The sequence below is a fragment of the Dermacentor variabilis genome, chromosome 2, assembly GCF_050947875.1.
Source record: "Dermacentor variabilis isolate Ectoservices chromosome 2, ASM5094787v1, whole genome shotgun sequence".
NCBI classification, from domain to species: Eukaryota; Metazoa; Arthropoda; class Arachnida; order Ixodida; family Ixodidae; genus Dermacentor; species Dermacentor variabilis.
In genome coordinates, this window is record NC_134569.1 from 84,216,977 (window position 1) to 84,231,260 (window position 14,284).

The following is a 14,284-nucleotide window of genomic DNA, read 5'->3' on the forward strand; positions in this document are numbered from 1 at the left end:
TCTTCTTTTGCATTGAACTATATACTCTACTTTCGTACTTAATGCTACCCGATTTTTGGCCAATCTCCTAGAGTGAATATGTGCCACTGACTCGAGAGGCTATACCACTATGGTATATATATCTGGAATGTCGTGAAAGTACGGTGGGAGACCACATCCGCCAAAACGAAAGTTAAAAATAATATAGCTTCCAAATGAAGACAACTTCTTTTAGGAAGAAAAAAGGCAGCTAATTTCTTTCAAAAATAGTCGCTTTCAGGATCAATGGAATTGTCCAACCATTTACTTTTGGAGAGAGAGAGAGAGAGAGAGAAACTTTATTTTGGTTCCTTCAAGGATTTAGCGTCTCGAGGTCTCGGTCGTCTTGGGCGCCGGCGACTTGGAGCCTCTTCCAGCAAGGGTGGGCCCCTATTCCAGGGCTCCACTGAGCCTAGCTACCTGACTAGCGTGCTGCACTAAGGCCCTTTGGGCCGTGAGCTCGCAGCTGGTAAGCCGACTCTCCCATTGCTCCGCACTCGGGTTATTGTGTTGGTGGAATGATTTATTGTGTTTACATTCCCATGTGACATGGTTTACTTTTGGAAGAAACTCTGAAACTCCTCAACCTAATATGGTCGAGCGGGCGGCCCTTGTGAAGTTGCTCTGGGTGAATGAAGCACGACAGAGGGAGCCCGTTTGCTGCATTACGCGTTTCTCAGCGTTCGCACGTACCGGCGCGCAACGAATTTCAGAGGCCACGCGCAGGCTTCGTGGCGGCAGCGCTAGATGGCGCGGCGTGTTCTTACCGAAGCGCGAAAGAAGAGTCCTGCTGCAGTGCAAGCCTCATACCCAATTCGTTTCGATGGTCGCAATACGTTGTGTCGCTATATTGATTCAATGCTAACCACGCCTTACCGTCAACAGTCATCGTAAGAATTTTCCGGTAGCCGTGTGCAGTCTTGGCTCTAGTGGCCCACTCGACCGAAAGATCTCGCTTCCTACTGTGCCACTAAGTGTGTGCCGCTCTTCATAGTAATCATCGTAACACATAAATCAAACCAATTACACATTATAAGATAGGATGCGCCACATTAGCGTCTCCAATCATATCCATGGATGGATGCGCCGCCAGTTTTTCTGGGTATGACCCTCTGGTATTGTCGTTTGGAGCTGTACAGTTTCGCCGCAACCATAGGGCGATTTGCACTGCGTTTAACATTTTCACTGGTGCATCCATCAGATTGCCATCGCTGCCGCGGTTTCATTTTGTCACATCATTTCGCATGTCACATTACTTATTTAATATCCACCTCTTCTGATAATCCACCTGAACGGGCTGAGTAACACTTAATGCCCGGTGCCCATTAAGAACAAATCTGCTCTAGAAAAAAAAAACCCTGTGTGGCGTCATAGTAAATCAGAAATCGATTGCGTATTAATACAATGCAGGACTGGATTTCATTCGCTATTTCTACGCCTAAAGTTACACTTTGTACCCAAATTTCTAATATTGACCGGTGAAGCCGCTGTGGACGTATGTCGCTGATAGCTCTTCGCCAGGTCGCCAGCAAAAACGCATTGTGGTTCTCAATTTTCTTGCATTTAGCTCTTGAATTCGTTGTCACATCGCCCGTTTATTAAGGCGAAAGCATTAGGTGGCTCGTTGCAATGGCTAATACCCCCTTAAGGCGGCGTCTTGCTGAGTGGTACAAAAGTTATGATTAGCAATGACTCGTACCCCGTAAGCAGGCAAAAGTGCAATGGATCATACATTCACTGAAATTACCCATACATTGCAACACACAGAACAGCATACGTTTAAAAAAAAAACTAGCTCAAAACAAGCATCCGAACCATCGACGATGCATTGCATACCCCCTCGGAACTACGCTTCGGCCGAGGATGCTCGCCAAGCGGGAAACGAGGTGTGACGTACGAAGCGGCGCGAGCCAGGCGTTCGACCGTGAGTGCTGCCTTCCCCTGCAGAGAGGACGTAACGTAAAGTCGAAGAGAAACGTCGTTGGCGCGAGTCTGATACCGCAATGCGAGCGCGCGAAGCCGCATCTGAGTATCGAAAACGAGCCGAAGAAGCCGAACTGCGAAAGCAGCAAGCAACACGACGATGCGAGGCGGCAGCGCAGAGAGGAGGCCGAAGCTCGCGCAGGCAACCGCTTGCCACACGTGTGCTTCACACTGCGGCTCGTTACGCCTTGCAGGAAGTCTGACCCTTCCGATCATATAAGTTAATGCATTACCAAGTGCGCAGCAGGCTTTCGCCTTCACGTATTACAGGAGTGTAACATGCTGCCGAAATTTCAAATTTGTTTATGATCTTCGCATCGCTATTTATAAATAAACCGTCTCGGTTATATGTTGGCCAAAATGACATGAAACGTGCCGCGGTTCGCGGCCTCAAGCCAACTATTAGTTTTCGCAGGTCCCCTCTTTATTATTCCCTATCCGTTTCACTTCCTTCCGATTTTTCTAAGCCGCGCTCGTGCAGTTTCACATTTCGACATCGAATGCAAATGCTAACGGGGTAACAGGCTGTCGGCAAACGCTGCAGCCTTTCGGAAGCCTTCGGCAGCCTGCGATCGTCACCCGGTCACCTAGGCACCGCCCATGAGGACATAGCGCGCCGCAGGCGAACTTGTGTCTGGCGCGCTTTCGCGAGCCGCCACAGAACAGGAGAAAGCGCGCCGGGCGACACAGGCATGCAACCGCGGTCACGACTGCTTGCTCGTGCTGGCGCCGGGTTTGAGCGGCGTCCACGGCTGCTCCAGGGTGAGCAGGGTGACGGCGCGCCCGTCCATCTCGAAGAGGTGCCACCCTTTCTCCCGCTCCTGGTCCATGCCGCCGTGCCTACGCATCAGGTTGATGAACGCGTCGCTCTTGGTCAGCGCGTGACAGGTGAGCTCGTTGCACTTGTTCTGAGCCGCTTCCTGCGCAATGGGAAGAGGACGGCGGCATCAACTCGGGGGGGCTGCGCAACAGGGAGACCAGAGGGGGAGCCCCGAGTGTCCACAACAGGTTTCAGTGTAGGGGGGGAGAGGGGGGGGAACACTCCGATGAAAAGTGGGCACAGCACTGAGGGTCGCCCCTCCTCCGCCTCCCGCCTCCTTAAATATAACAAATGAATCTTGGTTTCGCAATAATAAGTTTGTATAGGTGAAATGGACCCGGCTCTTGACTCCACACTCACGATATACCTCCGGGGCATCTGCATCAACTTTCTTGTGTAGAGATGCCAATGATCGCGTCATGTCCATCCTAAGCCCATCGACATGCCCATCTTCCTAAGTCTCATCCGTAATAATAAAAGAGAAAACAAGTGTAACTTCACTTATCAACCAATTACAATGCACCAGCTTGCACAGTTCCGAAATGAAATACGGCGGATTAACTGGGGGGATGTTTTTGCTGCGGATAATGCAGATGCTGTCTATGAAACATTCTTGCACACTTTTCGGGCTTGCTATAAAAAACATTTCCCACTTCGTACCAAGCCTTAATTCGCGTTCTCGGAAAATCCGCAAACCCTGGATCACGACAGAATTGCTGTGTAACATCAAGGTTAAAATAAAATTATATAATAAGTTCTTTAAAACCTGGAATCCACAAGACCTGCAGGTTTTTAAATCATTTCGGAACCAATTAACAAACGAGCTGCGCCGCGCTAAAGACCGCTATCATCTCGAGTACTTTCAATCCTGCTAGAATGACAGTCGAAAATTCTGGAAGCGGGCCAACGTTTTGTTGAATCGTGTGCCTGATTATCAGCCTCCAACAGGTATTTTGGAAAATGGCAATGTAGTTCCAGACGTGTTTCTGCCTGACACGTTTAACAATTACTTTACCAGCGTTGCAAGTGCACCTATCAACATGAATGCTAGTCGTTGCTTATCCGTTGATTGCTCCGATTCAGTTTTTTTTTTTTTTTTGCGTCCAACGAACGTATCTGAAATAATATGCAAGTTCAGTGAACTCAATAACAGCAGCGTTTGTGATGCCAATGATATTCAGATTAAACCTGTGAAATACGTCTTAGATTTAATTGCGCCTGTATTAATGCACGTCTACAGTCTCTGCCTTTCTTCCGGTGTATTCCCACGTCAGATGCAAACGGCAAAAGTTTTGGCTTTATTCAAGAAAGGAGATAGGAAATTGTTGACAAATTGTAGACCAATTTCTATTCTCCCCGTATTTTCAAAAGGTTTAGAAAAAATTTTTCAACGCATTTTTGATTTCCTCGAAAGCAAAAACTTTTTAACCGATTGTCAGTTTGCCTTTCGCAAAAATAGGTCTATTCAACTTGCCCTGCTTCAGCACAAAGAATTCATTTTAGGTAATTTTGATAAAGGCCTTCTTAATCTAGGCATTTTTATAGAATTTGGCAAGGCCTTTGATTGTATTAACCACGAGGTTCTGTTACATAAAATGAATCGCTATGGTATTCGTGGCATCGCTTTAGACTTGGTTAGGTCATATCTGTGTCATAGATGCCAATTTGTGCAAATTAATAAGATTTCATCCCAAGTTAGACCAGTACATATTGGCGTTCCGCAGGGTAGCATCTTAGGCCCTCTTCTCTTTAATATCTTTATTGATGATATTGTTAATATAGATTTCAACACCAAGTTTATTTTATATGCTGATGATGCAACGGCGTTGTTTTCCTCAAGTAATGCTGTAACACTGCTGACAGGTGCGAATTGTGTGCTTAAAAAATTTTATACTTGGTCTGTCGAAAATGGGTTGAAAATCAACACAGCAACAACTAAAGCAATTTTGTTTCATGCCAAGAATAAGAATGCTCTCCTGAAGGACGACATTAAACTTGGCTCTTCAAAAATCATGCTTGTGAATTCCATTAAAGCCTTAGGTGTTTTCTTTGATCATGACATGTCTTGGAACTGTCATACTAATTTTTTAGCAAACAAGCTTTCTCAAGTTTCAGGTCTTCTTTTCACTATTAAACAGATTCCTCTTTATTTCTTTGCCACCTAAATTACGGCTGCCTGGTTTGGGGCACAACATCTGCCACTAATATTAATCGTATTTTTCGTCTGCAAAAGAGAGCTGTTCGTGTTCTGTGCAATGTGCCATTTTACTTTCCAACTAATTCGTTATGTAAAGCCCTAAAGATACTTAAAGCTCCTGATCTCTTCAATTTTTCGCTTAGCATTAACATACGGTAAGGAGTGCCAGAAAAACATTAACCACGCCAGGTCTATAGCCAACTTGACGCGAAATAGAAGCTATTATGCTACAAGATTTCCGGAATATTGGTTTGTGCCATACCCACGTACCAACTATGCGAAACAAAAGCTTGCATACACTTCACCGCAATTATTAAATAAGTTAATGAATGATGGTATTGATGTTTTTTCTTGCAGTAAAAACAAGTTGATAAATTACCTTGGTGCCTATTAGCCTTTAATCTCTGTATAAGTAGGCTTTATTTTTATTGAGTTATGTATTTTTTCTATTGCTATTTGCTGTTTGAACACTAATTGTATAAGAACGTTTATTGTTTTTGTTTTGTTCTTTCACGATTACCCTCCTTTTTTTGCCTTGTGTTTGGTTTCTGTTGCTGCTGTCACGAGAAGGTTTAAGGACTAGTCAAGTTTCTCTCTTGTACTTTTTTCCTTATATCCTCCATAAACTTGTATATTTATGGAAATAAATTCATTCATTCATATATGGTGGCTAAAGCAGCTTTGTGCAGGTGGCCACGTAAATCTTACTTTCTGTACGTAGTCTTGCCATGTCCACTCAAGGTACGCTTACGTTATATTATGCTCACCCAATAAGGTAAGCCTTAATTCCTATTATGATCGCAGTAAATTTACCTTGAAGACCGTTTATAATTACGGCGATATAGGCTGACCTTGAAGATGGCCCGGAGGAGTGCCGAGCCGACACCCTTGCCTCGGTACGCGGGTGCCACGTGCAAGCCATCGAGGACCATGCTGCGGCCTCCCCAGGTGCTGAAGACGAGGCTGTACAGCGCGCAGCCAATCAGCGGAGGCGACGGCAACAGGCTGGCGCACAGCGGAGGGCATGGCACGGCGATGCCTGCGTGCAAACGTCGAAGGGCAGTGTGGATGACATTGTTTCATGACTGGTGCACCATCATTTCTTGGTCCGTGTGCTTTCGACCCGTGAGGAAGCTTAAAGCATTCACATTAAAGCGTGGGTAGTTTATAAACGGTATGGGATGTGCTGCTGGAGTTCCGCAATGGAATTAAGAACCTACGGGCCCATCATGACCCGCACAAAGTCCTTAGTTCCGCTGTAACTAATGAATGTAATTTCCGCCTTTTCTCCCTCGGACGAGGCGTTCTGGCGCATCGTGTATAGCGGCGAACTTATATCGCCTTCACGGACGCGTAAGAACTGGTCGACGTTTCATGCACGAATCCTCAGGCACGTTCTCTCGAGGTCCGTCATAACTTTTCCGTTCGTGATTCAATTTGTGACGATGGTATACCCCGAAGACGACAGCAGCTGTGGGCTTACCTCCGCTATTGTCCTCGGCTACCAGGATATTCACGAGAGGCCAGTCTCCAAAGGCATTTTTCTTGAGATCTGCGAAGTTGCGCTTTGATTTATAGCAATGAGGGCGTACTGCGGTGTGCTATATAGCATGCCTTGGGATTTAACCAAGTCAGTAACCTAAACATTAAACTACTTTTCTTTATGGCGAAACTTGAGAGAAAATTGGTCGTTCTTACCACAGATTTTCATACAATGATAACTAGAGGGAACTCTGGCGCTGCGATCGTTCAGCCACCATGGGAATGATGGGAAGTACAGGAATTTGTCTGATATTCGTGCTTGTGTCTTCAGACATTCTTGCGACTTCGTTTATTACGCTTTATCTGCCTTCAGAATCCTAAATTTCAGAGCAATCAATACTTTTCTATGTGTAGAATGACACTCTGCGAACACACGCAATCCTACTAATTGCAGCGTTTCATGTATGTCGACGTGGTCAAATTGAAGCGCAACAAGCTTCTCAACACGCTGACTTACCCGCGAGCAATTCACAAGGGCGTTCTATGGCTCGCGTCGGTTGCATGCGTCCGTGGCGTAATGGTTTTAAAATCCGGCTTCTCTTCTATAGAGGTCCTGTGTTCGAATCCTGCCGTCGAGCAATCTTAATAACATTTCTTTAAATATTTATTACACAGTACTTTGTTGAAAGTGACGAATTTACAAAGTCGAAGGGACGTTTAAAGCCAGAAGGACGAAGTTTAGGCAAGTCCATGTACTTCCCATAATTACCATGCTGGCTGAACCGGCCCGATTGCAGCTCCCGCAGACACTAGCGCCAGAGTTCCTTATAGTAATTATTGCATGAAACTCTATGGTTCTTACCTGCCATTGCGGCTGCATCGTCCTTGAAGTTGAACTCCTCAGCACTTTTCTGAAAAGTGCACAAATAAAACAATATTTATCGCTATCACCCGTGTCAGGTTAACACCGGATGGCCCACCCGCCTGTCTCGTTCATATCACTTTGAGCGTCACTTTTCCGCTCAGCACAAGGCCGTCTCTTTGATTTCCCGTACACAACTATACAGGCGGAATACAAAAACGTCTATGCGCTGGGCTTTCAACACAAGGAACCTTGACCAAGTGGTAAAAAATAAGGCAGACATTTCGTTCCTCGAAGCGAATGCACAGGATTGAAGCGCAAAGATCAATCATTCAATGTGTCAGTGAATCAGCAAACCATAGTGGCGTGTAATGCACTGACTAATCTGTCTATAAATCGTAAAGCTATACAGCTGAAACTCTATTTAACGAAGTGATGGCCACGCTCGAATTATTTCGTTAAATCGGGAAGTTCGTAAAATCGAGAAAAGAATTTTTCGATCCTTATAAGTCTTAAGTTGCAACGTAGCGACACGCAAAGGCTACCGCGGCATTGCATTTGCCGCTAATCCAGTCATCTGTCGCATAAACCATAAAATAACGAAAGCAACCACCGCTAACCCTACCGAGGCGGTGTTGAGTCGGCTGTTCCGTGCATGGGCACGGCGTGCAGCCTTATCAAAATAAATATAGATATGTGACCATGGCGCCTAGATGTTTTAACGCGATAGCTTTAGAGCGCACTTTCGAAGAAGAATACGTCTGTGTCAAAATTAGAAAAAGAAAATGACCGCTTTTTTACTTATTTATTTCAGGAAAAACTTCGTTAAAGCGAGTTCGGCCATGCCCGTTTCAATAATTCGGGGTGATGATAACATTGAACCCAATGGGTATACCTGCCGGGAAAGTAAATTTCTTCGTTAGGTCGGGAACTTCGTAAAATCGGGTTTCGGTAGATCCGAGTTTTAACTGTATTGTCGTGTGGCGTAGTGGCGCAGGGCCAAGTAGCACGAAGTGGGTAAAATCGAGCTCAGCAATTCTGCGATGTGTTTAATGGCATTGGCACAAGAAAGGCCCCTTCTTGTGGCTTTTGAAGTTGTCATTTTTTTTTTCCTGGAGTCGCGTGACAATCTCACCCCAGTCACCATGAAAATGTGTTGCTTGCACTTTGCACAGCGCCAGAAGAAAATAGCAAGCAAACAAAATACACACCGCGTAGGCGAGGCCAAAGGTGTTATCGCGTCATAGGGATGATGCCTGTTTCCCGACAAACGTATGCCTTTCTTTCTGCACTAAAGCTTTATATGCAAAAAGAATTGTTGCCAAGCTATAACACGATTTTCATGGCACACTAGGAGCAGGACTTAGCATGTTGTAAAACGAATAGCATGTGAACATGCTGAACTTGCAGTCAGCGCCACAGGGGCGGGTTCTAAGTGAATGTTATAGCCGGAAAAACGCATTAGCGCGTAAAGTATTAGCGACGTCCAACTGTACTATTTTAGTTGGGGCCAGAACGTGCATGTCTGTCGTCCAATTACGCTACTTTTCGCCAGTATAGTACCTGGTGACTTTAAGTATAACCCCCATGTAAACGACAAGCGACGCGATTGAGATCGCTGTCGCGTCCACTCGTTGCCTACCGGTCGTACGCCATGCGAGCGACGGCTTTGCGCTACGACTCTGCAGGCTTGTGTACGAGGGCAGCAAATAGGTACCGAAAATAACGTCACGCATGATCTAATAACTTAAACGAAGTTGTTTTTTTTTTTTTGTGCAGAGCAGCAGAAACTATTTCTGAAGGTCTTGCAGTTTTTTTTTTAATCTTTTCACGTATAAAAATTAGGCTCTTTGCTCGTTCCGTGCGACAACCGGTAGTACTTGACTGATGTACTTCCTGTTGCGGCTTCGCGCTATTGGCTAGTCGCTCATAGCACTTCCGAGAGACGAACGACGAATTATATTTTTGGTACCGAGCGATCCAGCGATAAAAAACTGGATATGGTTATGCACTTTTTACGGCACCGCAAGGAAAGCGTGACACGGCTTGCGCAAGAAGCAATGGCTACTCAACATTGGCCGAGAGAACGTTGTACCGACAAAAAAACAGTGTTGTTTGCGAGGTGAGGCGTCTTTCTTATCGCTCGTATCAAAGCATCCACCAACGCTTCATTTTTATTTTTATTCTTCCGGCCTGCTCATAAGCGTTTCTGCTGCGACAATTCGTACGTTGCATAAAAATAGGGTTGCTCTCAGTATGCCGAATATTCTGCTGGGACTCCATCGCCTCGCACGTGTGTGCGCCCCGTCTGCGGGAGCCAAGGAGAAAAAGCGTCCCGTGCGCAGCGCGTGCAGCCGGCGCGCGAGGAGAATCGAGGAGGAAAGCGCCGCGGGGAGGAGAGTGTCGCCGCTTTCAAATTATCAGGGGGTTTTAGGCGCTGCATCACAGGATATAAACCTTCTGACGCCACAGAGCTCCCGCGCAACAGCACGTGCATCTCAAAGAGTTCGAACAGTTGATTGACACACGGAGACGCGCCCCGTGATACAATCTCGACCGGGCGAAGTGGGTCTTCACCGCAATAATTAGGAAGCGACGACGAACGCGGGCACCGTCATGATGAAAAAAAAAATTAGAAAAGAATGTGTTCACTTCACTGGTACATGGTTGTGACTCTTATCGGAGTCTCGAGCGGTTCTGAACAACACGGGGGCCAGGACGGCCTTAAAGCCCTTTGCGGTCTTGTGGTCGTCGATGTCTTGGGGAGCCTGTGGAAGTATCGGTGCTTTCGTCAGGTTCGGCAGTCGACGAGCTCTCGCCCTTCGGGTTTTCTGCTCTTCGTCCTTCCCTCTGTGTCTGCTCAGGTCGTAAAGGGGTGACGCTTTTTCGGGGAAGAGGGGCAAATTATCTCGTCAACGGAATGCACGCCTGAACGTTCCTCACACTTGACAGCTCGATCCTAACAGCCTTTTCTGGGACGAGGCAATTCATCATGTCATGGAAACGTACGCATGAATGTTTCTCACACTTGACAGGTCGATTGTTACACCCGCAACTCAGGTGCGCGAGTGCAGATGTCCTTTGTATGCAAGTGTCATTTGTAAAGTCAATTCGACCACTATCCGTAACCGGGCGGAACTGTCAAAGAAAGCTTTTCGCTTGATAAGTGTAAGAAAGTCAGTATGTAGTCAATCCTTTATCAGTAAAGAAAGCTCTATATCTTAAATTTGGTAGAACCAGTCACCAAATCAGTCAAGGATCCTATGCCAAAACGGAGCTACAGAGAAAAATATCACAGCTCGCCCCCAACAGAATGGGGGCGAGCTCCACCACTGGAACTACTGGCGCCGCCGTCGGCGTGACGTGGTATGAGGGATCACGTGGACACAGCGGCCGCGTCGGCTGCTTCGAAAGCGCCGGAGCTTGGTGGCGCTTTCGGTGGCGTCATTTATTAGGACGCGCCTGCGAACGTATACCTTATCTTGCTTAATAAACGACTTCAGTGATGCAGTTGGTGAAGGGCGCCTGTTCCCCATGTACAATGTACAATGACTGTCAATGACATGTCTGTACAATGAGCCATGTACAATGACTGTCAATGTAGCCAAATATGGCCGAACGCTTCCAGAAAGCTATTCACTTTATTTAAGGAAAGATGCGCGCTCGAAAGCGTATATTTGTTCATAGTGAGCATATCTAGGTAGCGTTTGTTGTTTCATTGCACAATTCAGTAGACAACAGAGCCGCTAACCAGTAGATTTGTAGCCGTAAGCTGGCTATATGTATGTATATATATACATTTAAACCGATTCGTCATGTTTTGTTTCCAGCGGCGCGAGCGCCGGCGTGAAAGACGGCCGGCACTCTCATCTCTTTCAGCTCCGGGAGCCTTCCTCCTCCGCTTCCTTCGCGTCTTCGAAAAGATTAGAATCGTCTTTCCTTTCGTTAGATCACTATCATCGAACAGATGAGGAGAGAAACACGATGGCGTGAGAAAGTATCGACAATGGTTGAATGAGTTCGCTAAGCTTACGTTTAAACCGCAGCGATGTCTATGTCCTCAACGCACAGTCATCAAGGAAGAGGCACAAAGAAGCAGCGCAGCCTTGAGTGACTATATACTCCGTCTGACGAATTCCGTGCAGTGCAGTGAATGCTAGGGCTCGTGTCAGCCGATCAGTAACGAGCGCTGGTTGACTGCTCTATACAAAGGATAGTAGGGCTTGCCCATTGCACGCTACTGTACATATAATCCTTCCCTCTAGGTTCTATGCAGTCGGCGACGCGGCGGACGACGATCGGAGGCGAACAGTGGAGAAGTCTGGTTCGATTTACTGGTTGGCTAACGGGGCCCCACAACTTTCGCTGCGCATGCGCGCTGTCTGCGAGAGCCGCCTTGCACTTACCATCAGTCTCTTGAGGGCGTCGCAGTCTGTCGGCTGGGCCCTGCGGATGTGGACGCCTATCGTTGTGCTAGACATGCTGGAAGCGGCCGCAGAAGGCACTCGCTCTCCGTCGGTCTGTCGGAAATTTTGACGCGACTGAATTTCCCCCGTCCGATCGCGGCTTCACATCGTCCGAGCCTGCTCTGCGGCCGTGCTGCGGCGTTCGCGCGATGGGAACCTCTCGCGGAGACTGCACGGGTCGGTGCACGCGAACCGAGAATGATGATGATGGTGATGATGATGATGATGACCACGACGACGACGACGACGATGACGACGACAACTTATTTAATTGCACAACCTCACCGTGGGGGACAGGCTTCGAACCGCCGCGTGTAGTAATAAAAAAAATTATCGCATGGGGTATTACGTACCAAAACCACGATCTGATTATGAGGCACGCCAGAATGGGGGACTTCGGATTACAATTTTTACCACCTGGGGTTCTTTAATGTGCACCTAAATCTAAGTACACCGGTGTTTTACAGCGAAGCTGTTAAGAACTACTTTTCCCACTATCGTGTCCGCGTGTATAGCAAAAAAAATCTCGAATATAGTGCAATGTCGGGCCGACCCGCAGCGGAGATGACGCAAGCGTTAAACACTCCCCATACGTGATCCGATCCCAAAGATAGTGCAATGCCGAGCCGACCCGCGGTGGAGGTGTAGTTCGCCATTAAGGGGCCCTCATACACACAGCTTCACTGGTCAGACTTCTCCACAGAATGGAAGGGCAACGAGCTTCTTTTCGCATTTCGCCTCCGTCTAAATGCGGCCGCCGTAGTCGGCATTTGATCCCGCGACCTCGCGCTTAGCAGCGCAACACCAAAGCCACTAAGCAACCACGGATGGTCGGAAATTAAATTAATAATTAAAGTTGTGAAAGAAAGGAAGAAGGAAAAGCGGAGCGGTGAAGGACGTTTTCTTTTTTGTGCAAACCGCCCAATTCTTGGCCGATTCCCCACCACGTACCCACAATGGGTAGCTGCCACTTGTGCAGAGGGAACAGTCGCATTTTCGATTACGTTTTCGACCATTTATTTCTTCATTTTCATTATGCTCTAAAGAAATGTCCGTCTGATACTAACCGACCTATATTCAACTTCGGTTTTAGTTTTAAGCTCATTAAACCACCGTACTGAAACGTTCCGTGCGTCATTCCCATAATTTGAAATGTTTTCCGTGTATACTTCTCCTATAGTTGTTGCGGAACTTATGTGGATTCCATATAAATTTTGCGTCATTTCCATAAGAATCGTATGGAAAACATGGAAATGTGCGGGAAAAATGGAAAGCATCGAAACAGGTGCGTGTACACGTTCTCAACGATCCAGCACATGGGCCAGCCCGCGCTCGTTCTGACCCTCGGCTTGTTCGAGCTCCGCAACGAGCGCCTGCTCGAACTCGTCGAGAGTCGGGAAAGCCGGTGCAGGCGTGGCGCCGCAAGATCGACGCCACATGCATAGCCAGGTGTACCTGCGAAGTGATTCGCGTAACTTCACGATTCCCGCAGCGCGTGGGATCTGCGTAGCTTTTTATTCGTATTTTTCGATCTGCGTGAGAGCCACGAGTTGAACTGCCGTGCGCGGTAAAATTTCTTCTGGCGCACGAACCGCGCGTAAGTGTCAGGCACGATGCCTAATTCTGCTCTTGCCGTCGGTGCATGGGTCAGTGACACTGCCGCCACTGTGTCGGAGCACGCTGTATACAGTATACATTCGAGGTGATGCCGAACTGCGCGTGATTATTCCTTCGTTATCAGTTTTCACCTTGAAGTTCTCGTTTTTACATTACTGTAATTTTTCCTCCCCACCGCGCGCTTCTTGGCCAGTCCCTCACTGGGAGCAGAAGGCTGTCACGTGACAGAGAAGGCGGTCGCGAGCTCCTCTACAGTATACCTGAAAGTGACAGAAATTAGAGCCCGACTGTTTACACGCGCTGCGCCTTGCCTCGTACGTGCGTGTGGCTTATCCTAAACTCGGGTCTCTCCCTTTCTTTTATAGCACCCCCCCCCCCCACATACTTGTCATCGCGTGTAGGGTAGAAAACTGGAGAATGTGTTGTTAACCTCCCTGCCTTTACTTTCTTCGCAGGGGTACTACTTGTTTGGCTGGTTGTTTGAACGTAACTATTAGGAGAGGGGCGGTAGTTAACGCAAACTGTATACAGATGAAGCGCGCCCTTTTGCAATACTTTCAGAACGCTCTTCTTGTCGATACTCCATCTGTGTAGGCGCATTAAGTTGCGCGCCTCTGAAAATAGTTATCCTTCCTTCCTTCCAATTCTTTCAACCCCCTCCCTGTCACTATGTTTCGAAAACACTGACGTCTTTCTGTTTGGAGGAAGAGGACCTGTGTGGCTTACGGTACCTACATAAATGGAGTGTGGGTGCACGCCAATATTAAACAGTGCTATAACGGGCACGTCACAGATAGCCGAGACACCACTAAGGTCAAATAAAGGTTCGCACGTACGAA

General features: G+C 47.2%; 1 protein-coding gene across 1 annotated transcript; it reads right to left on the bottom strand.

Annotated features, from left to right (window-relative positions):
• Positions 1-306: 306 nt before the first annotated feature.
• On the bottom strand, positions 307-12,126 carry LOC142572198 (thialysine N-epsilon-acetyltransferase-like). Its single transcript, XM_075681139.1, has 5 exons — positions 11,769-12,126; positions 7,363-7,411; positions 6,502-6,570; positions 5,870-6,057; positions 307-2,921 (listed from the first exon to the last, which is right to left on the bottom strand). The coding sequence occupies exons 1-5, from the start codon at positions 11,841-11,843 to the stop codon at positions 2,706-2,708; spliced, it is 597 nt and encodes a 198-aa protein (XP_075537254.1). The 5' UTR covers positions 11,844-12,126; the 3' UTR covers positions 307-2,705.
• Positions 12,127-14,284: the final 2,158 nt, after the last annotated feature.

Coding starts and splice junctions, on each gene's coding strand:
- LOC142572198 (XM_075681139.1), bottom strand. CDS start 11,843: ATGTCTAGCACAACGATAGGCGTCCACATCCGCAGGGCCCAGCCGACA. Junction 7,412..11,768: donor ACGCCCTCAAGAGACTGATG/GTAAGTGCAAGG, acceptor TGCACTTTTCAG/AAAAGTGCTGAGGAGTTCAA. Junction 2,922..5,869: donor TCCTCCGGGCCATCTTCAAG/GTCAGCCTATAT, acceptor CCCATTGCGCAG/GAAGCGGCTCAGAACAAGTG.